General features: G+C 42.2%; 1 protein-coding gene and 1 long non-coding RNA gene across 2 annotated transcripts in view; one reads left to right on the top strand and one right to left on the bottom strand.

Moving 5' to 3' along the window:
- The first annotated feature begins 534 nt into the window (after positions 1 to 534).
- On the top strand, positions 535 to 2,770 carry LOC106583897 (uncharacterized). Its single transcript, XR_001323644.2, has 3 exons — positions 535 to 623; positions 859 to 973; positions 1,200 to 2,770. It is a non-coding gene; the product is annotated as an uncharacterized lncRNA (long non-coding RNA).
- A 1,378-nt stretch (positions 2,771 to 4,148) lies between these two features.
- Positions 4,149 to 27,723, bottom strand: part of LOC106583894 (proline-rich protein 12-like) — a 43,905-nt gene continuing 20,330 nt past the window's right edge. Inside the window, 10 exon segments of the mRNA XM_045706133.1 lie at positions 4,149 to 5,456; positions 11,287 to 11,382; positions 15,285 to 15,419; positions 15,634 to 15,731; positions 16,044 to 16,163; positions 16,499 to 17,304; positions 17,463 to 17,596; positions 17,860 to 17,976; positions 20,930 to 21,480; positions 21,571 to 22,369. Of these exon segments, the coding sequence (XP_045562089.1) occupies positions 5,322 to 5,456; positions 11,287 to 11,382; positions 15,285 to 15,419; positions 15,634 to 15,731; positions 16,044 to 16,163; positions 16,499 to 17,304; positions 17,463 to 17,596; positions 17,860 to 17,976; positions 20,930 to 21,480; positions 21,571 to 22,369 (2,991 nt within the window). The 3' untranslated portion in view covers positions 4,149 to 5,321.

Raw genomic sequence — 27,723 nt, 5'->3', positions numbered from 1 at the left:
TCGCCAGTATTTTTTAAGTTAAGAATGGGGGTTAGTTTAAACTGATTCTAGATCTGTGGTCAGGAGGCCTTTTTAACATCTCCTTCTCTTTATGTCCCTCTCAGGAGGATGCAGCTCTCTATCGCCGCCTGGCTGCAGTGCTACATCACTGCCTGCTGCTGACCAGTGATGGAGAAGAACTCACTGAGGAGTTTCAGGGGTATGTACGAGGGCTTCTGCTGTCTCCTCTTCTGTTGTCTATCCATGTATTTGTATTTGAATCTTTATTTTGAAAGTAATGGTGGCCATTCTAGGTGTTGTCTAAATGTTTCCTTTTTCGTGGCAAAGTGGAAAAGATATGTTCTGAATCATTTCGAAATGGGTGCCATTTCAGGTTTGCCCCATGTCTCCTTACCTCTGATCCCTGACCCTTAACCCTTGACCTTTAACCTATAACCTCCCATGGTGTGCAGTGGAGCGTTGCATCTCAATAGAGAATAGCTATGGAAGCATAAGCTAACAAAATCCCCTATGAATTTATTATGAGGGGTCAGAAGTTGAAGGAGAAAGTGACTGCAGTCCTGAATCTGTTGACTGAGAGCTGCCGTTTGCACCGCGAGACACGCCACTACCTCAGACAACAGGTACTGTTCTCTCCCGTTGGGCTGAAACTCCAACTGATTATTGTGGCTTTAATACAGAATTATAATGTTAGTCTGATGTTCAGTTTACATTGTTGGAGAAGCCTGCTTCTACTTGTGATATTGGGGCCTCTGTCTGTCCCCTCCCTACATGGGTTCTGGATAGCAACTAACTGGTTGAGCAGGTCTTTGCTCCCACCCAGCACTAACAGCTGCCTCTGCCTGTCCACCGCTACAGATCCTCCCCCCTCTGAGGGATGTGGCACTGAGGCCGGGGCCACAGTGAGGGGACGTGGACACGGACATGAAGCACTGTGCTGCCGAGCTCCTCTTTGTGCTCTGCAAAGAGAACGGTGCCCACATCATAATCACACTCCTGTCACTCTTACTAGCTCATTTCAAAGTAACTCTTAGTTAGAACCCACTTATTAACCCCTCATAGCACATGTAGTAACTCATATCTCTCTCTCTCTCTCTCTTTCACCCCCCCATTCATATATGTTTCAGTTAGTGACTATCCAAGTGTGTGAAATAGATGGATGTTGCCATTTTCTCTCTTTCTCCCTCTGTTTCTCTCAGGGACAAGATCATCCAACCAGTGGGAGTGACAACAGGGGGGAGTCTGGAGTCCCTGTGTGGTCAGATAAGGGGGAGCACTGTGGAAGAGGTGGAATCAGAAGGAGAGAGGGAAAAGTAGGGAGGAGAGAAAAAAAAAGTGAGAGATAGGAGGGTGGAGTAAGACGATTACAAGGAGTTAGGATGACGTTACAGCATAGGATGGTGAAGAGAGAGAGAGTAAGAGAGATAGAGGTTGGTTTGTATTTATATAGCACAGTGGTGGAAAAAGTATCCAATTGTCATACTTGAGTAAAAGTGATGATACCTTAATAGAAAATGCCTCAAGTAAACGTGAAAGTAACCTAGCAAAAACGATTTGGTTTTAAATATACTTAAGTATCAAAAGTAAAAGACAATGCAAAAAATATACTTAAATATCAAAATTAAAAGTAAATGCTATAAATCCTTTCAAATTCCTTATATTAAGCAAACCATTTCAGAACAATTTATTTGATTTTTATTTATTTATGGATAGCCAGGGGCACACTCCAACATCATTCACAAACAAAGCATTTGTGTTTAGTGAGTCCGCCAGATCAGAAGCTGTAGGGATGACCATGTGTTTTCTTGATACGTTTGTGAATTAGACACATTTCCTGTCCTGCTAAGCATTTGAAATGTAGCAAGTACTTTTGGGTGTCAGAAAAAAACCAAATAAACTACATATTTTATTTAGGAATGTAGCTGAGTAAAAGTTGTACAAAATATAAATAATAAAGTAAAGATACCCCCCAAAAATACTTAAGTAGTACTTCAAAATATTTTTTACTTTCATCCATTTACTTGAAAGCAATTTAATTTGGAGCGTGTCTGTACCCCACCTCATCTGTCCCTATGTGTAGCACTAGTTTGAATGTACTGTATACGGTAGCATCACCCACCAAAACAACACTCTTAGAAACACTGTAGCCAGGTACATTCATCGAGGGAGAAAAAAACGCAAGAGAAAGGACAAGGAGCAGAGAATAGAGTCCTCAGATTCCTTGCCAATCGTAGTGTTGTTATGCTTCCATATCCTTTATTTTCCACTCTGGTTCCTCTCCTGGAGATACCCCCACTTATATTCAAGGGTGCAATGCCATTTGCTTGTAACAGGGGATAGATCTGGTTGAGTGTGTGGTGTGTTTGTGTGTTCCTGTACTTGTACACTCCACCCAACCAAGGAGCCAATCCACTCTGAGGACATTATCCCAATGTGGAACATATATCAGAATTGGACTGGAGGCAATAACAGGTCCATGATGATTGTAATCAATGATGTGGGAGCAGTTATTGTGCAGGTGTCTGTCCCTGTCATGTGAAGGGAAAGGGTAGCATTACCTTTGAGTAACATGCTTTTTCCTCTTCCAAAATGTTGTCATTCATTCCTCTGCGTATATACTTCCTTTCCCCTCCAATATTTGCTGTAGTGTAAAATGCATATGGTTTCTCAGGTGGAAATATAAATAAACCATTCCTGCTGTACTGTACTGTCACAGTGTCTGCCTTGGATAGGAAAATAATCAATAGGGGTAAAATCCTCTGAAACTCTTCTGGGGCTGTCAGAGAAAACATGTTTTGTCAGCATTTTCACAGACTAGAAATTATTAACTTGACTGGATCAGAAACTTCACAGACACAGACTTTAACTGACGTAACAGATGACCTAGCAAACCGGGAACATTCCCAGAACATTAGCTAAGATTCCAATGAAGTTCTAATTAAGATTTTATCTAACATTAGGATGATAAAATCCCAAAAGCATTCAAAGAATGTTTTTGATAACAAATGATTTTTGTCTTCCAGAAAATGTTTTTAATTAAATATCCTTGGAATGTTCTCATTCACTAAAATGTTGTGCACAACAATTCCAGTTAATGTAATAACACAATGTACCAGTTATATTTTTAGAACATACTGCCACAACTAAATGTGAAAGGGAACGTTCTTGAACATCAGGGGAATGTTTTCTACAAACATTGTATAATCATCCACATAACTGGACTGTTTCTGATGAGATTTGCCTCAACCTAACGAATGTTCAAAGAACCAACTTTGGTTTGCTGGGGGCTCAGGGCTCTGTGCAGGCCAGTCAAGTTCTTCCATACTGATCTCAACAAACCATTTCTGTATGAACCTCACTTTGTGCACGGCTGCATTGTCATGCTGAAACAGGAAAGGGGCTTCCCCAAACTGGTGCCACAAAGTTGAAAGCACAGAATCATCTAGAATGTCATTGTATGCTGTAGCGTTAAGATTTCCCTTCACTGGAACCAAGGGGCCTAGCCTGAACTATGAAAAACAGCCCCAGACCATTATTCCTCCTCCACCATGTGCATTGGGCATGGTGATCTTAGGATTTTGTGTGGCTGCTTGGCCATGGAAACCCATTTCATGAAGCTCCCGACTAATAGTTATTGTGCTGACTTTGCTTCCAGAGGCAGTTTGGAGCTCGGTAGTGAGTGTTACAAACGAGGACAGATCATTTTTAATGAGCTATGCGCTTCAGCACTCAGCGGTTCCGTTCTGTGAGGTTATGTGGCCTACCACTGCGTGGCTGAGCCGTTGTTGCTCCTAGACGTTTCCACTTCACAATAACAGCCTGTCAGCAACGAGTGGGGCTGAAATAGCCGAATCCACTCATTTGAACGGGTGTCCACATACTTTTGTATATATAGTGTACTTTACTAACAATAGTACATGTGGTTCAGGGTTGGGAAAATCCTATTTCCAGCCAAATCAAAAGGACACCAAATTCCAATTCCAAACTGTTCCTCATTGGAATTGCAATTTTTGTGTACAATTTTAATTGACTGGAATTGAAATGGATTTGACCCCAACCCTGATATGTGGTCAACCACACACTTAATGCATTATCTTATAACGTTTTAGGAGGAAAATCAAAATTACAGCTAAAGTTGTTTTTCCCTGTCATGTTCATCAATTTCAGTTTTTTATTTGCTTTTGTCAAATACAGGAATAGCATGTACAGAAGAGGAACTGGGCTTTAGAGACTGAAGTAACTGTACAATATTTACAGATAAGAGAGCTTGAACAAATAGGTAAACCTCCCAAATAATAATTATCATAAACAACAAACAGATCAAATAAAAACAGTCAACACAGATTTTATACGCTTTTTAACAGTTACACCTCCCTAAAACCACAGAGCTTTCTTTTAGAAAGCGAACAGATATTTATTTTAATTTATTAACTTCAGGTGTAAACTCTGCTCTCATTGTCTTTTGAAGAACAAACATAAAGAACACAGTTTGCTTAGTTTTTAAATACATCTTTCCCCCTCACAATATATTTAGGCAGACAGAAAAAAGGGAACATCACACACTCCTCTAACCTCTCTCCCCTTCCCTCCCTTCACGTCAGTTTTGCTCCCCTCCACTCGTTTTTTTTCCCTTCAGCTGTAAAAGGGGGACTGAGCAAAGGATTTCAGGTAGGCCATTTCATGTTACCCTAATAAAACATGATTATTTAAAATAACAACAGCAAACAATCCCAGCTAGGGAGGGTAATTTCCTTGTATAAATAATACAAATCATAACTATTAATACATATACGTGTATATATATATAGTGTTTGTATGTTGGTGTGTGTGCCCGTGCATGTTTGGATGTAGATTCACTGTGGTCCCCTGCTTTCCCAGTTCAGGTCAAGTGGCAGAAGTCATACCCTTTCACACATTCACTATTTTCAATCCGCCTCCTCTGCTCTCCTCCGTCCTTCTCTTTTCTTGAGTCAAGAGATATTTTGTGGGAGAAAAACTAAACAAAAGCGCTAAAAACAGTTCATAGTAGCATCCATTTTAAGTTAAAACTCAACCGTACTCACAGACCGAACATTGCCTGTTCTTTCTTTCTCGCTCGGAAAGAACTAGAATGGAAACCCCCCTCTCTCTCTCCATCTTGGTACGGTCCAGTGTTCTCCACTCCAACTCTCTTGCTTTGTCTCCCAAATACTGTATACCTCCTCCCTCCCCTCCCCTCCCTTCTCCAACCCACATTCTGCTTTCCAAATGGCACCCTAATCTCCATATAGGCCCTGGCCAATTGTAGTGCACTATTTCGGACTGTGTCCCCTCCTCCCTCATCAGGCTTTGGTGCTGAGGGTTAGCAGGTCGATGAAGGAGTTGAAGAGGGTCTCCAGCCAGCCCTGGTTGGCCATACACTGCTGCACCACCTCCTCCTGACCAGGGTCTTCCGCTGCCTGCTCTATACTGTCCGTCTGGGAGGGAGGGGAAAGAGAATAGAATAGTTTATTTTCCTCCAAGGAAGACATTTGATTATTTTGCTATTGAAGTTCACTTGCTTATTTACAGTAATATATACAAAAAGTATGTGGATCTTCAAATTAGTGGATTCGGCTATTTCAGCCACACCAGTTGCTGACAGGTGTATAAAATTCTGCACACAGCCAGGAAATCTCCATAGACAAACATGGCTTTACTGAAGAGCTTAGTGACTTTCAACGTGGCACCGTCATAGGATGCCACCTTTCCAACAAGTCAGTTTGTTAAATTTCTGCCCTGCTAGAGCTGCCCCGGTCAACTCTAAGTGCTGTTATTGTGAAGTGGAAACGTCTAGGAGCAACAACTGCTCAGCTGCGAAGTGGTACAGTGGTTGCTCCAAAAACGTTTTGCGATTATGCTGCGGGACTTAGAGGCAATTTGTGGTTTAGTACGGTACCCTGCGTCACCACTTCATTGCTCCAGACCAGTGCAAGGGGGAGTTAACTAATTATGCTTTTGGGTTCTACTGTGTCACTAACAGACAATGAATGGGCGACATAAACCTAAACAGAAACTGATAATTCTCCACGACTTCAGTATTACTTACTAAAACTGTTGTTACACTAAGGTTTTTATTATTTTATTTTGTTAGGACTATTTTGCTCTTACTGTAGTACTGTAGGCCACTCCCGACCAGATACGTTATACAGTGGCTAAGTGGCACAACGGTCTAAGACACTGCATAACAGTGGAAGCTATGTTGCTACAGATGCTGGTTCAATACCCATGCTGGCCTCGACTGGGAGACCCATGCAATGATTATAGGTTTTTGGTATCTCTCCCTCTAAAAATAGAAATAAATAATTCTAAATAACAAACTGGCTTTATTTACAAATTAGTAACAATGTCTCACCCCATGTTCAAAATGTGCGTTTTTCCTCACTTATTTTACGTTATTTGAAAACAAAATATTTGTTACGCTCGTCGATGGAAGGATTGGACCAAGGTACAGCGTGGTAGGCGTACATCTTACTTTATTAAAATGAACACCAAAAACAAAACAAATACAAATGAAACGTAACGTTCAGTAGGGCTACACAGCACAGTACCAAAAACAAGATCCCACAAACTAAAGGTGGAAAAAAGGCTGCCTAAGTATGATCCCCAATCAGAGACAACGATAGACAGCTGCCTCTGATTGGGAACCATACCCGGCCAACAAAGGAATAGAAAACATAGATTGCCCACCCTAGTCACACCCTGACCCAACCAAATAGAGAATAAAAGGGTAAGGTGACAATATTATTATTTTTTAAACAAAGAGATTATTATTATAATTAATTTAGAATGATATAAAAGCCTGTTGGATATTCTCACAGATATATTATTAACCCTGTTATTAGCAGGACAATATATATTGGTCATATTGTTTATGGCTCCCAAGTGGTGCACAATGGGATTGCCTTGCAGTTCCTCAGCTGTATCCACTGAAAGCGTGTGAGGTTCAAGGCACGAGGGCAGGGGGCATGGGATGGGCCGCAGAGCCGCGCACAGAAGACCGACCTAGACCATTGGAAAGGGAGGAGGAGGAAGGTGGATGGACCCCCACCCCGCCACACTGGCAATACTTTAAGGGGCATTGCACGAATAATGACGCTGACTAGCGAAATGTTCCCTCTGTTCTGTTCTTAGTGCCAGTCTGCACGTTCAAACTAATACAATGCAACTAATAATGGCAAGTCAGTTAAGAACAAATTCTTATTTAAAAGGACAGGCTACTCCTTCCTCCCCATCGGGAAATTAAACCACGGTCTCCCGCGTGCCTGCACGACACAGGGATTATTTAGCTAAATAGCCCAGTACTGTGCTCCCGACCATCACGTTGTACAGCGCCATATTTTCCATTCCATCCTAACGAAAACCCAGAGGGTTTTTCATTTTTATTAGAATAGAAACACCATAATATTAATCAAATTAATCCCAAACTCTATAAGTAATTGGAAAGGTATATTATTTGTAACATTGTGGTTACAATAAAGAATGTAAACAAGATGTAAACAAGATGCTGTGTTTTTATTTACAGTAGTGATGGACAGCTGGTGGCATTTTGAAAACAGGTTATCAAACATTTGGTGCCGATTAGCAGGACAAAAGACTCTTTATAGCCCGGCTACTGTATGTGTGAACATCCCCCTACCTGCAATTTATTAGATGCTTAAGTACTCTGAAGTGTTACATTGCTAACTCAAAACAGCAGTACTTTATCAACATCTTAATGCTTTCGTTAATAAAATAACTAGAAACAGTTACCATTCAAAAATGAGCTGTTTATCTAAAAAAAATGACATTGCGACCAAAGAGAACAGATGAAATGGACATCATTTTCATCAAGCCAGCTTCTTTCTATGGTGCTACCCATTCCAGGGTTTGGACCACCACGAGAGGACTTGAAAATGAGCCGGAGCTGAAAGGATCACTAAAGCTAAAGTTATTTTGGTTTCAGTGCATTTTCTTTAAAAAATGTATATAGCCTATCAATATGAAGGCATACTGTGTTATAAAATCGATAATTAAATAAAGGTTAAATTAAAAAAATATATATATATAGAAATGATTGTGTACTAAAAACATGAATGTGTGCATGCAAACATGCCGACAACCACCCGTGGAGATCAGTGGACAAAAGGCGGGACAACGGGCCGCACCGAAAAAACGCATTGTTGCCAAGAAAGCGGTTAGTTTTGCCAGAGTCAACATGCCTGGCAGGTTCATCAGGTCGTCTGTTCACCCTGACATTCCATTCCTCGTCTGACAACAGAACTTAACCAACTGCTCACCAGGCACAGCAAGGGCCATCCGGACCGTTATGCTGTTCTGCTATTCCAAGGATATGTAACCGAAGAGAGATACCAGGAGTGGGCACAGAATACCAACTGGGATAGATGCCGAGGCAATTGTGGCTTACCAGTGAACCTCCAGGTGTTCATCATTAATACTGTGTCTCAGAAGTTTCTGTCCATGACTGGTACAACCCAAAAAAGCATTAAAGACAGAGTTAATGAGTACTTGAGGTCACTGAGAAAGTCTGGACATGGCCTGCTCTCCCTTATGTAAGGAATTAGGCACTTTCCCATGTATACTACAGTATGTTTACTTGTCAGACTGCACAGTAGCCTAAAACAAATGCAGGTGGCTTATATCTTCACAAATGCTTAAATGCTTAATTATCCAAATGTAAAAGCATATACTGTACAGTACTGTATTTCTTCATCAGCATCTTTATGCTTTCGTTAATAAAATAATGATAAAAAATACTCTTTCAAACACACACGGTCACGTTGTACAGCGCGATGATGGCTATTAGCAGGGCTATATTTTGGCCTTTATGGGTGGCGCACAATTGGCACAGTGTTTTTCTCCCTCTAAAAAGAGAAATAAATGTTTTGGCCTTTATTCAGATTATAATCGCTCTTTCATTTTTTTGAAAACAAAATAAACTCCAAAATATCATTACACAGTATATTATCAACTTGATGACACAGTCTTATAGCTGAGTGACTCACTCATTCATGGCTTTGGATCAAAATAAACAAGTACCAACATTCTTTCTGATAGTCTTTAATAAAGTAATGTTTTGATTATCCTGACATGGACACCATGTACAGTATTATAATAGCCCATTATGGGCTATTAGCAGGACAATATACCTTTACCAACACCTCTCTGTATTTGATACTTTGTGGTTGGGGCCTCCCCAGTAGCGCAGCTGTCTAAGTCACCGCATCGCAATGTAAAATGCGTTGCTACAGATACCCGTGCCGGCCGCCACCGGGAGACCCATGAGACGGCTTTTGGTTTTAATTTAGAATCCTCCAATCCTTTATATGTAATTATTGGCGGAGAGTCACGTCATATTTTTCAATATACTGTAGGCCTACCGTAAGCGACATGAGTCTCACTAGAGTTGAGTAATGTGCTTTTAAAAGTGGTGTAGGTCTTATTTATTTAAAGAGCATATTAAAGTTAGTTGTAGGCTATTGCTTCAAATCCAATTGCTTCTATTTTAGCTCCATTGCGCGCTGCTCTGAGACAAGCATGGGGACTGTTCTTGATATTGAGATTTTTATTTTCACTGAATCTCCGTTTGGGTATTGGTTAGACTAGAATTAGAAAATTAGGTTGTAGAAATGTTATGCTCTCAGTGTAACCTTTATTTAACTAGGCAAGTCAGTTAATAACCTCTTTGGGCTAGGGGGCAGTATTTTCACGTCCGGATGAAAAGCATGCTCAAAGTAAACTGCCTGTTACTCAGGCCCAGAAGCTAGGATCTGCATATGCATGGTAGTATTGGATAAAAAACACTCTAAAGTTTCTAAAACTGTTAAAATAATGTCTGTGAGTATAACAGAACTGATTTGGCAGGCGAAACCCCGAGTACAATCCACCCAGGGAATAATTTTTTAGGTCATTGTGTTTTCCAATGCTTTTCTATGGGAAACCTGATTTATTAAGGCCCAGATTGCAGATCCTATGGCTTCCACTAGATGTCAACAGTCTTTAGAAATTGTTTGATGTTTTTCTTTTGAAAAATGAAAAAGTAGTCCTATTCTTTCTAAGTGTTACTCAGGTGGACTTTTGGTGCGTGTGAACAGGAGCGCGCTCCTCGTTGTTTTTCTCCGGTATTGGAAACAGTTTATTCCGTCTTAAATTTGATCAATTATTTACATTTTAGGGTACCTGAGGTTGGATTAGAAACGTAGTTTGAAATGTTTGGACCAAGTTTACAGGTAGATACTTTGTAGTCATGTTGGACAAGTTGGAACCTGTGTATTTCTGAATCAAAAGCGTCAAATAAATTTACATTTTGGGGATATAAAGAAGGAATGTATTGAACAAAACGACCATTCATTGTGTCACTGAGAAATGCGTTCTCTGGAGTGATGAATCACGTTTCACCATTTGGCAGTCCGACGGACAAATCTGGGTTTGGCGAATGCCTGGAGAACGCTACCTGCCCCAATGTATAGGGTCAACTGTAAAGTTTGGTGGAGGAGGAATAATAGTCAGGGGCTGATTTTCATGGTTTGGGCTAGGCCCCTTAGTTCCAGTGAAGGGGAATCTTAATGCTACAGCATATAATGACATTCTAGACGATTCTGTGCTTCCAACTTTGTGGCAACAGTTTGGGGGAAGGCTCTTTCCTGTTTCATCATGACAATAGCACTGTGCACAAAGCGAGATCCATACAGAAATGGTTTGTCAAGATGGGTGGGGAAGAACTTGACTGACTTGCACAGAGCCCTGACCTCAACGCCATCGAACACCTTTGGGATGAATTGGAATGCCGACTGCAAGTCAGGCCTACTCGCCCAACATCAGTGCCCAACCTCACTAATGCTCTTGAATGGAAGCAAATCCCTGCAGCTATATTCCAACATCTAGTGAAAAGCCTTCACAGAAAAGTGGAGGCTTTTATAGAAGCAAAGGAGGGACCAACTCCATATTAATGCCCATGAGTATAGACATGTTGCATATACATCTAACATGAATTGATGTTATGCAATTCAAATATCCACTCTAGGATGGATAATACATAAAGTGATTATTATATAAGCACAACAAATGACAGCCAACATTTCACAACAAAAGGACTAAATACACAGTGCTCCATTTGAATTATTCTTAACACAATGGAAACAGAGAGAGAGAGGAGGGGAAAGGGAGAGAATCAGGAAGAAAGTAGAGAAGAACAACAATGCCATAGAGGAAAGAGAGGGGTGTTGGAAGGTCAGTGTTGTGAAAAGCGATTGTGATGCTGAGTCTTACCTCCTTCTTGCAGTTCAGAAAGGTGTGATACTTGTAGTGATGGAGAGAATGATAAAGGCTATAGACACGACACGTCTCTGTGGACAGCTTGAGGTCCTGAGAGTCACAGAGAGAGAGGAAAAAGAGATGGATGGAAAGGAGAGAGGAAATCATTTATTAGGGAATCTCTCCGATTCTCTTGGACTGAGGATGAATAGGGAAAAGGCCTAGTCTACTATGTATTCACAACTTCAAATCAAATCAAATTGTATTAGTCACAGTGAAATGCTTACTTACGAGCCCCTAACCAACAATGCAGTTTAAAAATCTAAAATACAAATAAGAACAAGAAATAAAAGGTAACAAGTAATTAAAGAGCAGCAGTAAAATAACAATAGCGAGACTATATACAGGGGGGTACCGGTACAGAGAAAATGCGCGGGGAAACCGGTTAGCTGAGGTAATATGTACATGTAGGTAGAGTTATTAAAGTGACTGCATAGATGATAACAACAGAGAGTAGCAGCGGCGTAAAAGGGGGGGCAATGCAAGTAGTCTGGGTAGCCAGACTCTCTGACAACTTTTAGGGCCTTCCTCTGACACCGCCTGGTATAGAGGTCCTGGATGGCAGGAAGCTTGGCGCCAGTGATGTACTGGGCTGTACGCACTACCCTCTGTAGCGCCTTGTGGTCGGAGGCCGAGCAGTTGCCATACCAGGCATTGATGCAACCAGTCAGGATGCTCTCGGTGGTGCAGCTGTAGAACCTTTTGAGGATCTGAGGACCCATGCCAAATCTTTTCAGTCTCCTGAGGGGGAATAGGTTTTGTCGTGCCCTCTTCACAACTGTCTTGGTGTGCTTGGACCATGTTAGTTTGTTGGTGATGTGGACACCAAGGAACTTGAAGCTCTCAACCTGCTTCACTACAGCTCCGTCAATGAGAATGGGCGCGTGCTTGGTCCTCTTTTCCTGTAGTCCACAATCATCTCCTTTGTCTTGATCACGTTGAGGGAGAGGTTGTTGTCCTGGCACCACGCGGCCAGGTCTCTGACCTCCTCCCTACAGGCTGTATCGTTGTTGTCGGTGATCTGGCCTACCACTGTTGTGTCATCGGCAAACTTAATGATGGTGTTGGAGTCGTGCATGGGTGTGCAGTCATGAGTGAACAGGGAGTGCAGAGGGGACTGAGCACGCACCCCTGAGGGGCCCCTGTGTTAAGGATCAGCGTGACGGACGTGTTGTTACCTTGCCTTACCACCTAGGGGCGGCCTGTCAGGAAGTCCAGGATCCAGTTGCAGAGGGAGGTGTTAAGTCCCAGGGTCCTTAGCTTATTGATGAGCTTTGAGGGCACTATGGTGTTGAATGCTGAGCTGAAGTCAATGAATAGCATTTTCACATAGGTGTTCCTTTTGTCCAGGTGGGAAAGGGCAGTGTGGAGTGCAATAGAGATTGCATCATCTGTGGATCTGTTCGGGAGGTATGCAAATTGGAATGAGTCTAGGGTTTCTGGGATAATGGTGTTAAGGTGAGCCATGACCAGCCTTTCAAAGCACTTCATGGCTACTGATGTGAGTGCTACGGGTCGTTTGTCATTTAGGCAGGTTACCTTAGTGTTCTTGGGCACAGGGGCTATGGTGGTCTGCTTAAACCATGTTGGTATTACAGACTCGGACAGGGAGAGATTGAAAATGTCAGTGAAGACACTTGCCAGTTGGTCAGCGCATGCACGCAGTACACGTCCTGGTTATCCATCTGGCACGGCGGCCTTGTGAATGTTGACCTGTTTAAAGGACTTACTCACATCGGCTGCGGAGAGCATGATCACACAGTCTTCCGGAACAGCTGGTGCTCTCATGCATGTTTCAGTGTTATTTGCCTCGAAGCGAGCTTAGAAGTAGTATAGCTCATCAGGTAGGCTCGTGTCACTGTCACTCGGTTGTGCTTCCCTTTGTAGTCTGTAATGGTTTACAAGCCCTGCCACATCTGACGAGCATCAGAGCCGGTGTAGTACGATTCGATCTTAGTCCTGTATTGACACTTTGCCTGTTTGATGGTTTGTCGGAGGGCATAGCAAGATTTCTTATAAGCTTCCGGGTTAGAGTCCCGCTCCTTGAAAGTGGCAGCTCTAGCCTTTAGCTCAGCGTGGATGTTGCCTGTAATCCATGTCTTCTGGTTGGGGTATGTGCGTACGGTCACTGTGGGGATGACGTCATCGATGCACTTATTGATGAAGCCAATGACTGATGTGTGGTACTCCTCAATGCCATCGGAGGAATCCCAGAACATATTCCAGTCTGTGCTAGCAAAACAGTCCTGTAGCTTAGCATCTGCTTCATCTGACCACTTTTTTATTGATTGAGTCACTGGTGCTTCCTGCTTTAATTTTTGCTTGTAAGCAGGAACCAGGATGATAGAATTATGGGCAGATTTGCCAAATGGAGGGCGAGGGAGAGCTTTGTATGCGTCTCTGTGTGTGGATTAAAAGTGGGCCAGAGTTTTTTCCCCTCTGGTTGCACATTTAACATGCTGATAGAAATTTGTTGAGACGGATTTAAGTTTCCCTGCATTAAAGTCCCCGGCCACTAGGAGTGCCGCCTCTGGGTGAGTGTTTTCCTGTCTGCTTATGGCGGAATACAGCTCATTGAGTGCAATCTTAGTGCCAGCTTCAGTCTGTGGTGGTATGTAGACAGCTACAAAAAATACAGATGAAAACTCTCTAGGTAGATAGTGTGGTCTACAGCTTATCATGAGATACTCTACCTCAGGTGAGCAAAACCTCAAGACTTATACATAGTCCGCCACCCCTTGTCTTACCAGACGCCGCTATTCTATCCTGCCGATACAGCGTATAACCAGCCAGCTGTATGTTGATAATACCGTTGTTTAGCCACGACTCCGTGGAGCATAAGATATTACAGTTTTGAATGTCCCGTTGGTAGTTTAATCTTTCGTGTAGATCATCGATTTTATTTTCCAAGGATTGCACGTTTGCTAGCAGAATTGAAGGCAGTGGGGGTTTATTTGATCGCCTACAAATTCTCAGACCCCTTTTTCTACACCTTCTCTTCACGCAAATGACGGGGATCTGGGCCTGTTCCCGGGAAAACAGTATGTCATTCACATAGGGCTCGTCAGACTCATTAAAGGAAATAAAGTATTCTGCCAGTTCGTGGTGAATAATCGCAGTTTTGATGACCAGAAGATCGGTCATAAGAGACGGTAGCAGCAACATTATGTACAAAATAAGTAAAAAAATAAGTTACAAACAACGAAAAGAAACAAACAAAAAAACACAATCGGTTAGGGGACACATAAAACGTCATCCTTCTTCTCCTGCGCCATCTTCACATACTTTCAGAGGACCACTAAAAATACAAATACACTTGATCAACGCTAAAAGAAGAAACATAGCCTCGTCGAGAACCAGGTTTCCCTGATTGGAAAGCCTGGTGAAGTCTATGGCCGAAAGTGGCTAAAAAGGGGTGGGAACCCGGTGTAAATCAGTGACGCCTTGCAACACGAAAAAAACCCCGATCAAATGCATTGCTTGGGCGGAGCTTAACACGCAGCACTCCTTCAACGGGCATGTGGGGGGAGGGTTCTTGAAATGTAAAATACCTAAAAATGTAGCCGCTGGAAGCCAGTGGACCATTCAAACCGTTTCCAAAGGACTTGACAACAACGTTTTTGGAGGTACGCGAGACTAGAAGAAATAAGACAACGCAAGTTTAAATAAGGACAGCGTCATGGTTTTGCTTTGTTAGCACATGGGTAAACACCATTCACACCGTGTTAAAACCACCGAGGTACAAGTTTATGTACAAAGCAAAGTGACAAACTGGTCCAGACTTTATTACTCCAGTTCTTGTGAAATAGAATGGTCTCTTCTACTCGGCTTCTACAACACCTAGACATAATCTTCAAGGCCAGGGTTAGCCACAGTGCAGCGGATTGGATACATTGGTGTCAGCAGTGTGATACTAAAGTCAAGGAGTTCATGACTGGATGTGGTTCACTTACCTGCTGTTTGGGCGTGGTGCTCTTCTTGACGCGGTTGAGGGTTTTACGGTTGTAGCACTCACCGCCGAGGTGCACTTTGACCGCTCCAGACTCCAGGGGGTCTGCTGTCATTTTGGGGAACATATGCAGAGTCTCCTAAAGAAGAAAAATATAAAGATGGAGGGAGCAAGGGGGAGAGGGAGAAGTAGTAATTTCAACTGTTTTAAAGCTTTCACTTTTCTTTATGTTAGTGAGAAAGTTGGATGGAGATTGGAAGGAGATATGGTAAAACTCCAAACACAACAGGTACCTTCATAGGTAGGTATCACATCAGGTATCAGCATTTTTACAACTAAACAGACAGAATTACCTGGTGTTGGCCACTCATGTTGACTCTCCTTAACAGTCTCCTCTTTTGTTCGTTGAGTAGGCTGTCAATCTTCCTCATGGGCGGGAGGTACAACTCGTCTGGGGGCCAGAGTGGGAGGGACATAGAGTCTGTATGACTTATCTCATGACATCTTTCTTTCTTCCTTAATCCTACTCTCACCCACTTACTTTGATCAATCATCTCTTTACACACTCCCAGGGCTGGGGTAAATTCCCTTTGAATTCAGTCAATTTAGGAAGTAAACTGAAATTCTAATTCCAAATTATCATAGAGAAGCATTGCGAAAAATGTAATTTCAGTTTATTGACTGAATGGACACTGAATGTACCCCAGACCTGATCACATCATCACCCACTCATCTGCTCACACCACGACCCCATCCATCTCACCGTCTGTGTCCTCCAGGGCTTGAATCATGTCGGGGTCAAGTGCTGTACTGACCAGCATCTCTATGTAACTCCTGAACATCTCCCTCATGGCTCGACTGTTCATCCCCCCTCTCACCGGGGCTACGGGGGAGTGACACAGAGAGAGAGAGAGAGAGAGAGAGAGAGCGAGAGAGAGAGAGAGAGAGAGAGAGAGAGAGAGACATAGAGTGAGAGAGAGACAGAGAGAGAGAGAGAGAGAGAGACATAGAGTGAGAGAGAGACAGAGAGAGAGAGAGAGAGAGAGAGAGAGAGAGAGAGAATATGTCACTGAGTGGGTTTGAACCTGGGGCTCCAGTGTGTTACAAGACTTAACTCTCTGAGTTATAGCCAAGCCATTACACATAAATATACATACCAAAATTGCATTAACACACACACAGTTACACACACACACACAAACATACATAGTCCCTCACCTTGGTCCTCGCTGGGCCCATCGAGGGAGGAGTCTGAGTCAGAGGGGACTTCCTTCAGCCACTTCTTCCTCTTCTTGGGTGGAGGCTCCACCTTCACTAGCCTCGCCCTCGATGGGCGCTCTGTCTTCTTCTCTCCTCCTCCTCTCTTCTCCTCCCTCACTCTCTTTCGGTCCACTTCACTGCTCCTTCTCCCCACCTTCTCCTGAGGTGGTGAATGCCTCTTTTCTTTTTCTTCTCTCTCCTTCTTCTCCTTCTCTCGCTCTCTCTCTCTCTGTTTCTCTTTTTCCCTCTCCATCTCTCGCTCCTTTTCTTTTTCCCTCCTCTCTCGCTCCTTCTGCTCCCTCTCCTTCTCTTTCTGCTCTCTTGCTTTGTCGTTTTGCTCCCTCTCTTTCTGCGCTCTTGCTTTCTCCTTTTGCTCCATCTCTTTCTCTTTGTCCTTTTGCTCTCTCGCTTTCTCTTTTTGCTCCCTCTCTTTCTGCTCTTTCGCTTTTTCCTTTTGTTTCCTCTCTTTCTCTCTATCTTTCTCCTTTTGATCTCTCACTTTCTCCTTTTGTTCCCTCTCTTTCTCTTTCTGCTCCTTTTCCTTTTGCGCTCTCTCTTTCTGCTCCTTCTCTTTTTCCTTTTGCTTCCTCTCTTTTTGCTCCCTCTCTTTTTGCTCCCTCTCTTTCTGCTCCTTCTCTTTCTGCTCCTTCTCTTTCTGCTCCTTCTCTTTCTCCTTCCGCTCCCTCTCATCTCGCTCCAATCGGGGTGGAGTTTGACTGATGGCAGGGGGAGGTGGCTTGGGGAGCGATGGGAGTGATTGACGCCTGTCAAGGTACAAAAAAAATTAGTAATTTTGCAGGATATTGCTTACAGTTACACATGCATGGAGGTAGGGGCTACGGTTCTACATGGGGTTGGGCACGTATGAATCAAGACCCAGAGGAGTACGACAAACACACAGGGACTAACAGCACAAACCTACCTCAACATGAGTCTAGGTCTGTGCCAGGGTTTACGTGAGCACACACGGACATAATCCTTTTTATTGAAATTCTCCAGGAACTTGACATAGAGACGTTGGTACCGCATCTTGGCATCGCCAAAGTAGCCCAGATACTGGAGAGAGAGAGAGAGAGAGAGAGAGAGAGAGAGAGAGAGAGAGAGAGAGAGAGAGAAAGGGAGGGAGGGAGGGAAATATTTATAGAGAGATAATCATTTTAGTTATTATAAACAAACAATGTGTAGCTTCAAAATATTTGTACAACCATCATGACGATCTTATGCTGGATTGTAAATCCTTGCATCCATCGCTGGATTGTACTTTAAGATTAAAGAGAAGGCGAGAGTCTCCTGTCTTAAATGGGATGTGAGTAACTCACGTTACTGGTGGCACAGAACTGCCTCTGTCCGTCTTTGATCTCAGGGCTGAACTTCTGCAGCAGGGCTTTCTGCACTCTCCAGATGGGTGGTGGCTCACGGCCGGTCTGCAGGGCCATCTTGAGAGACAAAGAGAGTATGTACAGTGCCTTCAGAAAGTATTCATACCCCTTGACTTACTCCACATTTTCCCATAATGACAAAGTGAAAATATGATTTTAGAAATGTTTGCAAATGTACTGAAAATGAAATACAGAAATATCCCATTTACATTTACACCCCTGGCAGAATCACCTCTGGCAGCGATTACAGCTGTGAGTTTTTCTGGGTAAATCTCTAAGAGCTTTGCACACCTGGATTGTACAAAATTTGCACATTATTCTTCTTAAAAGTCTTCAAGCCCTTCAAGTTGGTTGTTGCTCATTGCTAGACAGCCATTTTCAAGTCTTGCCATAGATTTTCAAGACGATTTAAGTCAAAACTGTAACTAGGCCATTCAGGAACATTCAATGTCGTCTTTGTAAGCAACTCCTGTGTATATTTGGACTTGTGTTTTAGGTTATTGTCCTGCTGAAAGGTGAATTTGTCTCCCAGTGTCTGTTGGAAAGAAGACTGAACAAGGTTTTCCTCTAACATTTTGCCTGTGCTTAGCACTATTCTGCTTATTTTTATCCCCCAAAAACTCCCCAGTCCTTGCCAATGACAAGCATACCCATAACATGATGCAGTCACCACCACCATGCTTGAAAATATGAAGAGTGGTACTCAGTGATGTGTTGTGTTTGCCCCAAACATAATGCTTTGTATTCAGGACATTAAGTTAATTTCTTTGCAGTTTTACTTTAGTGCCTTATTGCAAACAGGATGCATGTTTTGGAATATTTGTATTCTGTACAGGCTTCCTTCTTTTCACTGATTTAGGTTAGTATTGTTAACCTCTACAGGATCGGTGCCCCACCCCACGGGACGGTTGAGCTAACGAAGGTTAATGTGATTAGCATGAGGATGTAAGTAACAAGAAAATTTCACAGGACATAGACATATCTGATGGGCAGATATATCTATGGGCAGAAAGCTTAAATTCTTGTTAATCTAACTGCACTGTGCTATTTACAGTAGACACTACAGTGAAATAATACCATTCTATTGTTTGAGGAGACTGCGCAGTTATGAACTTGAAAAATTGATCAATAAACCATTTAGGCACATTTGGGCAGACTTGATACACCATTTTGAACAGAAATGCAATTGTTCATTGGAAAAGTCTAAAACGTTGCACATACACTGCTGCCATTTAGTGGCCAAAATCGAAATTGCACGTAACCTGTAATAATACATGGTGACTTTTCTCTTGAATTTCAAAGATGATGGTACAAAAAAATAAAAAAATAAGCGCATGCCTTTTCTTTGTATTATCTTTTACCAGATCTAATATGTTATATTCTCCTACATTAATTTCACATTTCCACAAACTTCAGTGTTTCCTTTCAAATGGTATCAAAAATATGCATATCCTTGCTTCAGGTCCTGAGCTACAGGCAGTTATTTTTGGGTATGTCATTTTAGGCAAAATTTTAGGCGATCCTTAACTACAATGTTTTTGATCCATCCTCAGTTTTCTCCTATCACAACCATTAAACTACGCAATTGTTTTAAAGTCACCATTGGCCTCATGGTGAAATGCCTGAGTGGTTTCCTTCCTCTCTGGCAACTGAGTTAGGAAGAACACCCGGGGGGATCATTTAGCTATTTGATTTGGAATTTATAGACACCTTTAGGTATCCCAAATGTTGTATTTTTCATTATTTGATAAAATATTGAATTTGGCCTTTACTTCTATAGCCTACAGAAATGCATTGAAAATCACGTCCATAAATGGCAAACAAAATGTCAACAAATAATTCATAAAGAATAAGGTTTTGAAGTCTATCCTATATCTAGGAGATATACGAAAGCTCAGGAAATATTTTTGTTATACATTGTTTTGCACATATTTACCCCCTTATTTTTGTTGCCACAAAGCCACCTCCATACATTTGTATGGGTTACCTTCAGACGAGTGGGGGTCGTAGAGCAAAACCGATATTAGTTTGTAGCCCAAACGGTTCAGACGCTATAGTCAGCAATTGGCACATCAACGTTACCGATTTCAGACGACTCCCGTGACACTTGTGGGGGTTCGTAGGACTGTTCAGATGCTACATACGTTTTCGTGAGAAAACCGATTTTCGGGATGTCTCATGGTCTGACAAACACAGCTGTAGCTCGGCCACCTTCCACCGCAGACGCGGAAGGCCGACATAGGTGGATGCAGCGGATTGATACCTCTGGGGATGTTTTTATTATGTTACTTAGATTGACGCACGGGTGTGTCTCTTAAGGATTAATAACTTCACCATGCTCAAAGGGATATTCAATGTTTTTTTGTTTTTTTTACCCATCTACCAATAGGTGCACTTATTTGCGAGGCATTGGAAAACCTCCCTGGTCTTTGTGGTTGAATCTGTGTTTGAAATGTACTGCTCGACTGAGGGACCTTACAGATAATATGTGTGTGGTATAGAGATGAGGTAGTCCTTTAAAATCATGTTAAACACTATTATTGCACACAGAGGGAGCCCATGCAACTCATGGTGTGACTTGTTAAGCACATTTGTAGTCCTGAACTTATTTAGGCTTGCCATAACTAAGGGGTTGAATACTAATTGACTCAAGACATTTCAGCTTTTCATTTTTTATGAATTAGGAAAAATGTCTAAAAACATGATCCCACATTGATATTATGGGGTTTTGTGTGTAGGCCAGTGACCCAAAATTAAAAATGTATCTATTTTAAATTCAGGATGTAACACAAAAAAATGTGGAAAAAGTCAAGGGATGTGAATACTTTCTGAAGGCACTGTAAGTGTGTGTATGTATGTGTGTGTGTGTGTGTGTGTGTGTGTGTGTGTGTGTGTGTGTGTGTGTGTGTGTGTGTGTGTGTGTGTGTGTGTGTGTGTGTGTGTGTGTGTGTGTGTGTGTGTGTGTGTATGAGTGAGAAGACAAGACATAGTGAATGCCAGAAGCCCTCACCTTGAGCGTGCCAATGTCCTCAGTCCGCACCACAAACTCGTCCCTCTCCCGGAAGATGCCCTCGCCGCCACTCTCGCTGTCCTCCTCCTCGCTCTCTCCAGCGATGGCCGCATTGTCCTGCTTTTTGGCCAGGTGCAGAGAGGTGATCTTGGAGGCTGGAGCATCCTCAGGGGTGGGGGGTGAGGGTGGGGAAGAGGAGGGCGAGGAGGAAAGCTGGGCCAGCTCTGGAGCATCCGAAAGGGGAGGAGAGGAGGAGGGAGGGGGGGTAGTAGAGGGGGGCATTGCAGGGGAAGGGGAGGGTGGAGAGGGTAGGGCCAGGGGCGAGGAGCTGGGGGGAGGAGAGGTGGAGGGGTTGTGGTGGGGGTGGTGGGTTTGTTGGGGGGACGGCTGCTTCTGCTCCTCTTCATCATCCTCATGCTGGAAGGGCAGAGGAGAGGGTGGGGAGAGTGGTGGGGGAGATAGGGGGGAGGGGGAGGAAGAAGTGAGAGGGGAAGGGGAGAGGGATGGGGGAAAGGGGGGTGCGGTGGCGAGGGGAGGCCCGGATGGAGAATCTGGGGGGGGTTCAGAGTATATTACATCTTTGGAAATGAACAACTGTTTGTCATACCATTCCAGAATATCTGAGGTTGTAGGCTACTCACCTTCCACTTTAGGAGCATCCAGCATCTCAAACTCAGGCTCTCTCTCCTCCTCTTCTCTCTCCTCTACCTCTTCCTCCACACCCCTGCGCTCTACATTCAGGTCTTCCTTTACCCTCTTCTTCTCCATCTCCTCCTCTTCCTCCTCTTTCTCCATCTCCTCTTGTCGTTCATCCTCTCTGTCCATCCCATTCAGTCCTTCCTGTTCTGGGGACGGTGTATTTGGCTGTGTGTTGGCCTGTGTGTTGTGAAGTTGCATGTTTGTCTCTACGTCATTGTCCTGCTCCTCCAGATCGGCTACGTCCTCCTGCATTTGGGCCACGGGCGGCGGCGTTTGTGGCAGCGATGGGCTCTGAGACGGAGATGGGCTGGTTGGGGGCAGGGCCACGGCTGCAGCCAGTGAATGGGGCGTGTCGTAAAGGGCAGATATGGCCGAGGAGATGCTCTTCTGCAGGTCCTGGTTCTTACTGACAGAGTCCTCCTCCTCGTCGGAGGAGAAGGACGGCAGTGTCTCCAGGTTCCTCTTCAGCTCGTCGTCCAGACGCTTACAGGGACTCAGCCCGTCCTCGCCCTCGCTACTGTCCCCAAACGGAGGGGGTGGAGGAGGGGGCGGTGGAGGGGGAGGCGGGGACAGGATCCTACCCTTCATGGAGGAAGAGTCTGTGGTTTCAACTCCTTCCACTGGCCCTCCAAGGTCTTGTGGTCCACCAGGTCCAGATTCAGGCTGCTTCTTCCCCGTTTTGAGGAAGTCCAGGAAGGAGGCCATGAAATTAGACTTCAGCTCCGGGGGCTTGTCCTCTGTCTAAGAGGGAGGAGGAGAGGAGATGAGGAGAGGAGAAAAGAGAGGGAAGAGGAAAGGTGAGGTGCAGACAAGACAGGGGAGGAAAGAAATAAGAAAATGAATGGCAGGAGAAATAATGACAAAAAGGTGTGAATGGGAAAAGAAAAAAAAGAGTATATAGGAGGGAGATTTTTATATATCATTATAATAAAGCTCGGACTGAAACAAATGGTAATAAATCCCTAAATGCTATATAACCGTATTTTTCCATGCTTCGTGTTGGGGTGTACCTTTATAAAGCTTTCTCTTCCTCTGAATAGAGGTAGTTCACCTTACCAACAGCAGGGGGGGGTCTGAGGGTGGTAAGAAAATATAATTGGGTAACCGTGGCAACAGCTACCCTGGCAACAGCCTTCTCTCTCTTCTCTCCCTTTCTCTCTGATTTATTGTCAGTCAGAGAGGCTGGCTGTCAATCACCTCCGACTCATGCCTCCGCTTCGCCCTCTATAGGCTGCCGATATGCGCACACACACACAGCCTTACACACAGCCTCACACACACAGCTCTATGTAGATACACACACACACGCACACGCACAGCCTCACATACACACAGACTCACATACACACAGCCTTACATACACACACCTCTAATGCATCTTCAAAGCACAGCCAAATGGTGAGGTCATTTGTTTCGGCTGTCCTGACACTTTCAGATGTAAGTGGTATCCCTCTGGGCACACTGCGTCATTTCAACGTGGATAATTGGCTAATATTTGATTGAGACGTTGATCAATGAGATTACAACCTATATTCACCCACTCAAAAAAACAGGCAAAAGTTAGTTGAATTTCCAATGTGTATCACTATGCTTTCAACCATTTAAAAGCACAACCAAATTCCAAAATAAAAACAATGTCTGATAAAACAATGTCTGATTTTGGGGGAAAATACAGTTATATAGCCTTTAGGGATTTATTATAATTTGTTTCAGTCCAAGCTTTATTATAATAATATATAAAAATCTCCCTCCTATATACTCTCTTTTTTTCTCTTCCCCATTCACACCTTTTTCTAATTATTTCTCTATCACTGCACTTTCAACCATATAAATTCACAGCAAAGTTCAAATTGGAATACAAAGTCAGATATTTATTTCATTTATACAATAGATTAATGTGATATCACTGTGCTTCATCTAATAGCAGAACCAAATTACCTAGATTGCAGTTGAGATTACAGTAAAAGTCCGTGGTGCAAGTGATCAATGCCGTTCGAGATTCTGCAGAGATTATTACAGCTATCTCCACAGACCTGCGTTGATCTATGCATGCTATCTTACACGCACGTTTTATATGATTACATAAGAAGAAATGTATTGTTACAGTAACCTCAAAATGTGGCGCTTGGATGTGTCAATGCCGTTTGAGATTCTGTGCAAATTATTACAGCAATCTCCACAGACTTGCGATGACCTATGCATGCTATCTTGAAGATGCACGCTTTATATGATTACATGTGTTGTTGTATGTGTCGAATTGCTATGCTTTATCTTGGCCAGGTCGCAGTTGCAAATGAGAACTTGTTCTCAACTAGCCTACCTGGTTAAATAAAGGTGAAATAAGAAGAATTTGGCCATGGATGTGTTACTCATATTATTGTATTTCAAAAGTGATATTGAATTGTGTTTAGTTGTCAATGCAACCAAATATCAACATTTGAAAAAGATGTTGATCTTCTACTTGGATAGCTCCATCTGTGCAACTGACTAGGTCTGCCTTTAATTCCTGTTAATCTACAAATTAATAATTGATATGTTGGATTCACGTCTCCATCTCAACCAAAATTCTAAGTTATAGAATAGGACTAAATCAAATCAAACTTTAAATGAACTTTCAATAGAGTTTGATTTGATTTAGTCCTATTCTTTAACTTAGATTTTGGTTGAGAAGGAAACGTGAATCCAACATATTCATTTTTAATTTGTAGACAAACTGGAATTAAAGCCAGACTAAGTCAGTGGCACAGATAGAACATTTCAAGCAGAAGATACATCTCCTTCAAATGTTGATATTTGGTTGCGTTGACAACCAAACACTAAATTCAATATCACTAAATATCATTACATTTTAAATCAACCAGAGTTTGAAACCCTAGGCCTATTGTATTTAAATGTTTTTGTTGAATTCTGGATTGAATTAAAACAGTTGCTGCTGATGACTTTGCAAATAGCATCACTGATGATTGATAAAGTATGGTCACATATTTGCTCTGTTAAACCTACCCTTTGGAATGATAGCAACAGTGACTCTATTTAGTTTTTAAGTGGAGCTCTCTCAACAATCATTCTCACAATAGCACATCGCTAATAGTCAGTGACAAATATAATAGCTGGGCTTTGTTAAAACTTTGGATGGGAGGGTAGCTGTAGCTAGATCAATTCTCCAGTAGGAGGTGCTGCCAGGCCTATTGGTACAAATTCAACATATTTCAACATAAGGTTTGTCTATGTTGAAATTTGGTTACCTTGATGACATAATCCTGTGGTTGATAACCTCAAAACAATAGTTGATAACTTTTTTCAAATCCAATGTAGATTCTACATCACAATACGTTGACAAATTACGCTGAAACAACGTTGATTCAATCAGTTTGTACCCAGTGGGATATTTTCAAAACTCTAAGTACAAAACTAAACTGATAACACTTGTATCTTATGCTCAGAACATTTGATTGTTCCTTCATTGGGGTTTCACACATATTTCACCCCTGAGTCATTCATACAAAATCCACATTTTTTGTGAAATACCATGAGAACATTTTATTTAGTCACCAATACATCAGATAATGATGATAGGCTCAACATTTAGTCAAGTTAACTACTATTCGATCCAATAGCAAAAAATACAACATACACATTTTAACACTGTTCTTTTTGAAGTGCTGAATAGAAAGAATAGTAGATGGTAAATATAATTTTCCATACAGTATTTGGCTATAGCTTGACATGCACAGATTTTCTTTATGATTTGTATCAATTGACAGGTTTTGAGCGCGTTGAGATATACACTACTTATACAAAAATATATACTCCCCTTCAAATTAGTGGATTCAACTATTTCAGCCACACACGTTGCTGACAGGTGTATAAAATCGAGCACACCGCCATGCAATCTCCATAGACAAACACTGGCAGTAGAATGGCCTTACTGAAGAGCTCAGTGACTTTCAACATGGCACCGTCATAGGATGCCACCTTTCCAACAAGGCAGTTCGTAAAATGTCTGCCCTGCTAGAGCTGCCACGGTCAACTGTATAAGTGTTGTTATTGTGAAGTGGAAACGTCTATGAGCAACAAAGGCTCAGCAGCAAAGTGGTAGGCCACACAAGCTCACAGAACGGGACCGCCGAAGCGTGTAAAAAGTGTGGAAGAACTTCACTGGCCTGCACAGAGCCCTGACCTCAACTCCATCAAACACATTTGGGATGAATTGGAACGCAGACTGCGAGTCAGACTAATCGCCCAACATCAGTGCCCGACCTCACGAATGCTCTTGTGGCTGAATAGTAGAAAGTCCCCGCAGCAATGTTCCAACATTTAGTGGAAAGCCTTCCCAGAAGAGTGGAGACTGTTATAGCAGCAAAGGGGACACTCCATATTAATGCCCATGATTTTTGAATGAGATGTTTGACGAGCAGGTGTCCACATACTTTTGGTCATGTAGTGTATGTCAGCCTTACAGTTTCATTATCCTTATACAGTACATATGTTTTGGCTCTGTACTCCAGCACTTTGGATTTTAAGTGATACAATGACTATGAGGTTAAAGTGCAGACTGTCAGCTTAAATTTGAGGGTATTTTGTTTAATTTCTATTTTGTGCCCAATAGAAATAAATGGTAAATAATGTATTCTGTCATTTTAGAGTCACTTTTATTGTAAATAAGAATAGAATATGTTTCTCAACACTTCTACATTAATGTTTGTTGCTACCATGGTTACGGATAGTCCTGAATGAATTGTGAATAATGATGAGTGAGAAAGTTAGACGCACAAATATCATACCCTCAAAAAATGCTAACCTCCCCTGTTATTGGGATGGTGAGAGGTTAGCATTTTTTGGGGGTATGATATTTGTGCGTCTAACTTTCTCACTCATCATTACTCACAATTCATTCAGCACTATCTGTAATCATGGTAGCATCCATATTAATGTAGAATTGTTTAGAAACATATCATATTCTTACAGTATTTACAATAAAAATGACACCATGCTTTATTTACCATTCATTTCTATTGGGCACAAAACAATTTGAAACACAACCAAAACAAACAGCAAATGCATCCAACAAGTTTGTAGAGTCACAAGCTTGATGTAAACACTGCATGCTAGGAATATGGGACCAAATACTAATCTTTTGACTACTTTAATACACATAAGTGAATTTGTCCCAATACTTTTAGTCCCCTAAAAGACAAAGTAGAAATTGTTTCAAATTCCTTATATTAAGCAAACCAGACGGCACCATTTTCTTGTTTTTTAAATGTATGGATAGCCAGGGGCACAATCCAACATTCAGAAACCATTTACAAATGAAGCATGTATGTTTAGTGAGTCCGCCAGGTCAGAGGCAGTAGAGATGACCAGGGATGTTATCTTGATAAGGACTTGAATGTTACCAGTCTCCTGTCCTGCTAAGCATTCAAAATGTAACTTATACTGTTGAGTGTCAGGGAAAATGTATGGAGTAAAAAGTACATTATTTTCTTTAGGAATGTAGTGAAGTAAAAGTAAAAGTTGTCAAAAATATGAATAGTAAAGTAAAGTACAGATACTTGGCAGCAGCGTAGCCTAGTGGTTAGAGCATTGGACTAGTAACCGATACCGTAAGATCAAATCCCCGAGCTGACAAGGTACAAATCTGTCGTTCTGCCCCTGAACAAGGCAGTTAACCCACTGTTCCTAGGCCATCATTGAAAATAAGAATTTGTTCTTAACTGACTTGCCTAGTTAAATAAAGGTAATAAAAAAACGACTTAAGTAGTATTTTTACTTAAGTACTTTACACCACTGCCTAAAATGGGGGCGCTGTAAATTCTAAACGGTTCACCCGATATGGATGAATACCCTCAAATTAAAGCTGATTGTTTGCACTTCATAGTCTCATATTCATTGTATAATTTCAAATCCAAAGTGCTGGAGTACAGAGTCAAAATAACAAAAAATGTATCACTGTCCCAATACTTTTGGAGCTCACTGTATATTGTTATATACAACCCAGGTATTTCAGCAGTGCTACACTATAATTAAAAATGGTAGCACATAGAGTGACTCTTTCTCAGGTGTCCTGTGTGAATTTAAATATGCTCTCTCTA

Source organism: Salmo salar, chromosome ssa23 (genome assembly GCF_905237065.1).
Source record: "Salmo salar chromosome ssa23, Ssal_v3.1, whole genome shotgun sequence".
Classification (NCBI taxonomy): Eukaryota; Metazoa; Chordata; class Actinopteri; order Salmoniformes; family Salmonidae; genus Salmo; species Salmo salar.
The sequence above is the reverse complement of the archived record's forward strand: the minus strand, read 5'-3'. Positions and strand labels throughout refer to the sequence as shown.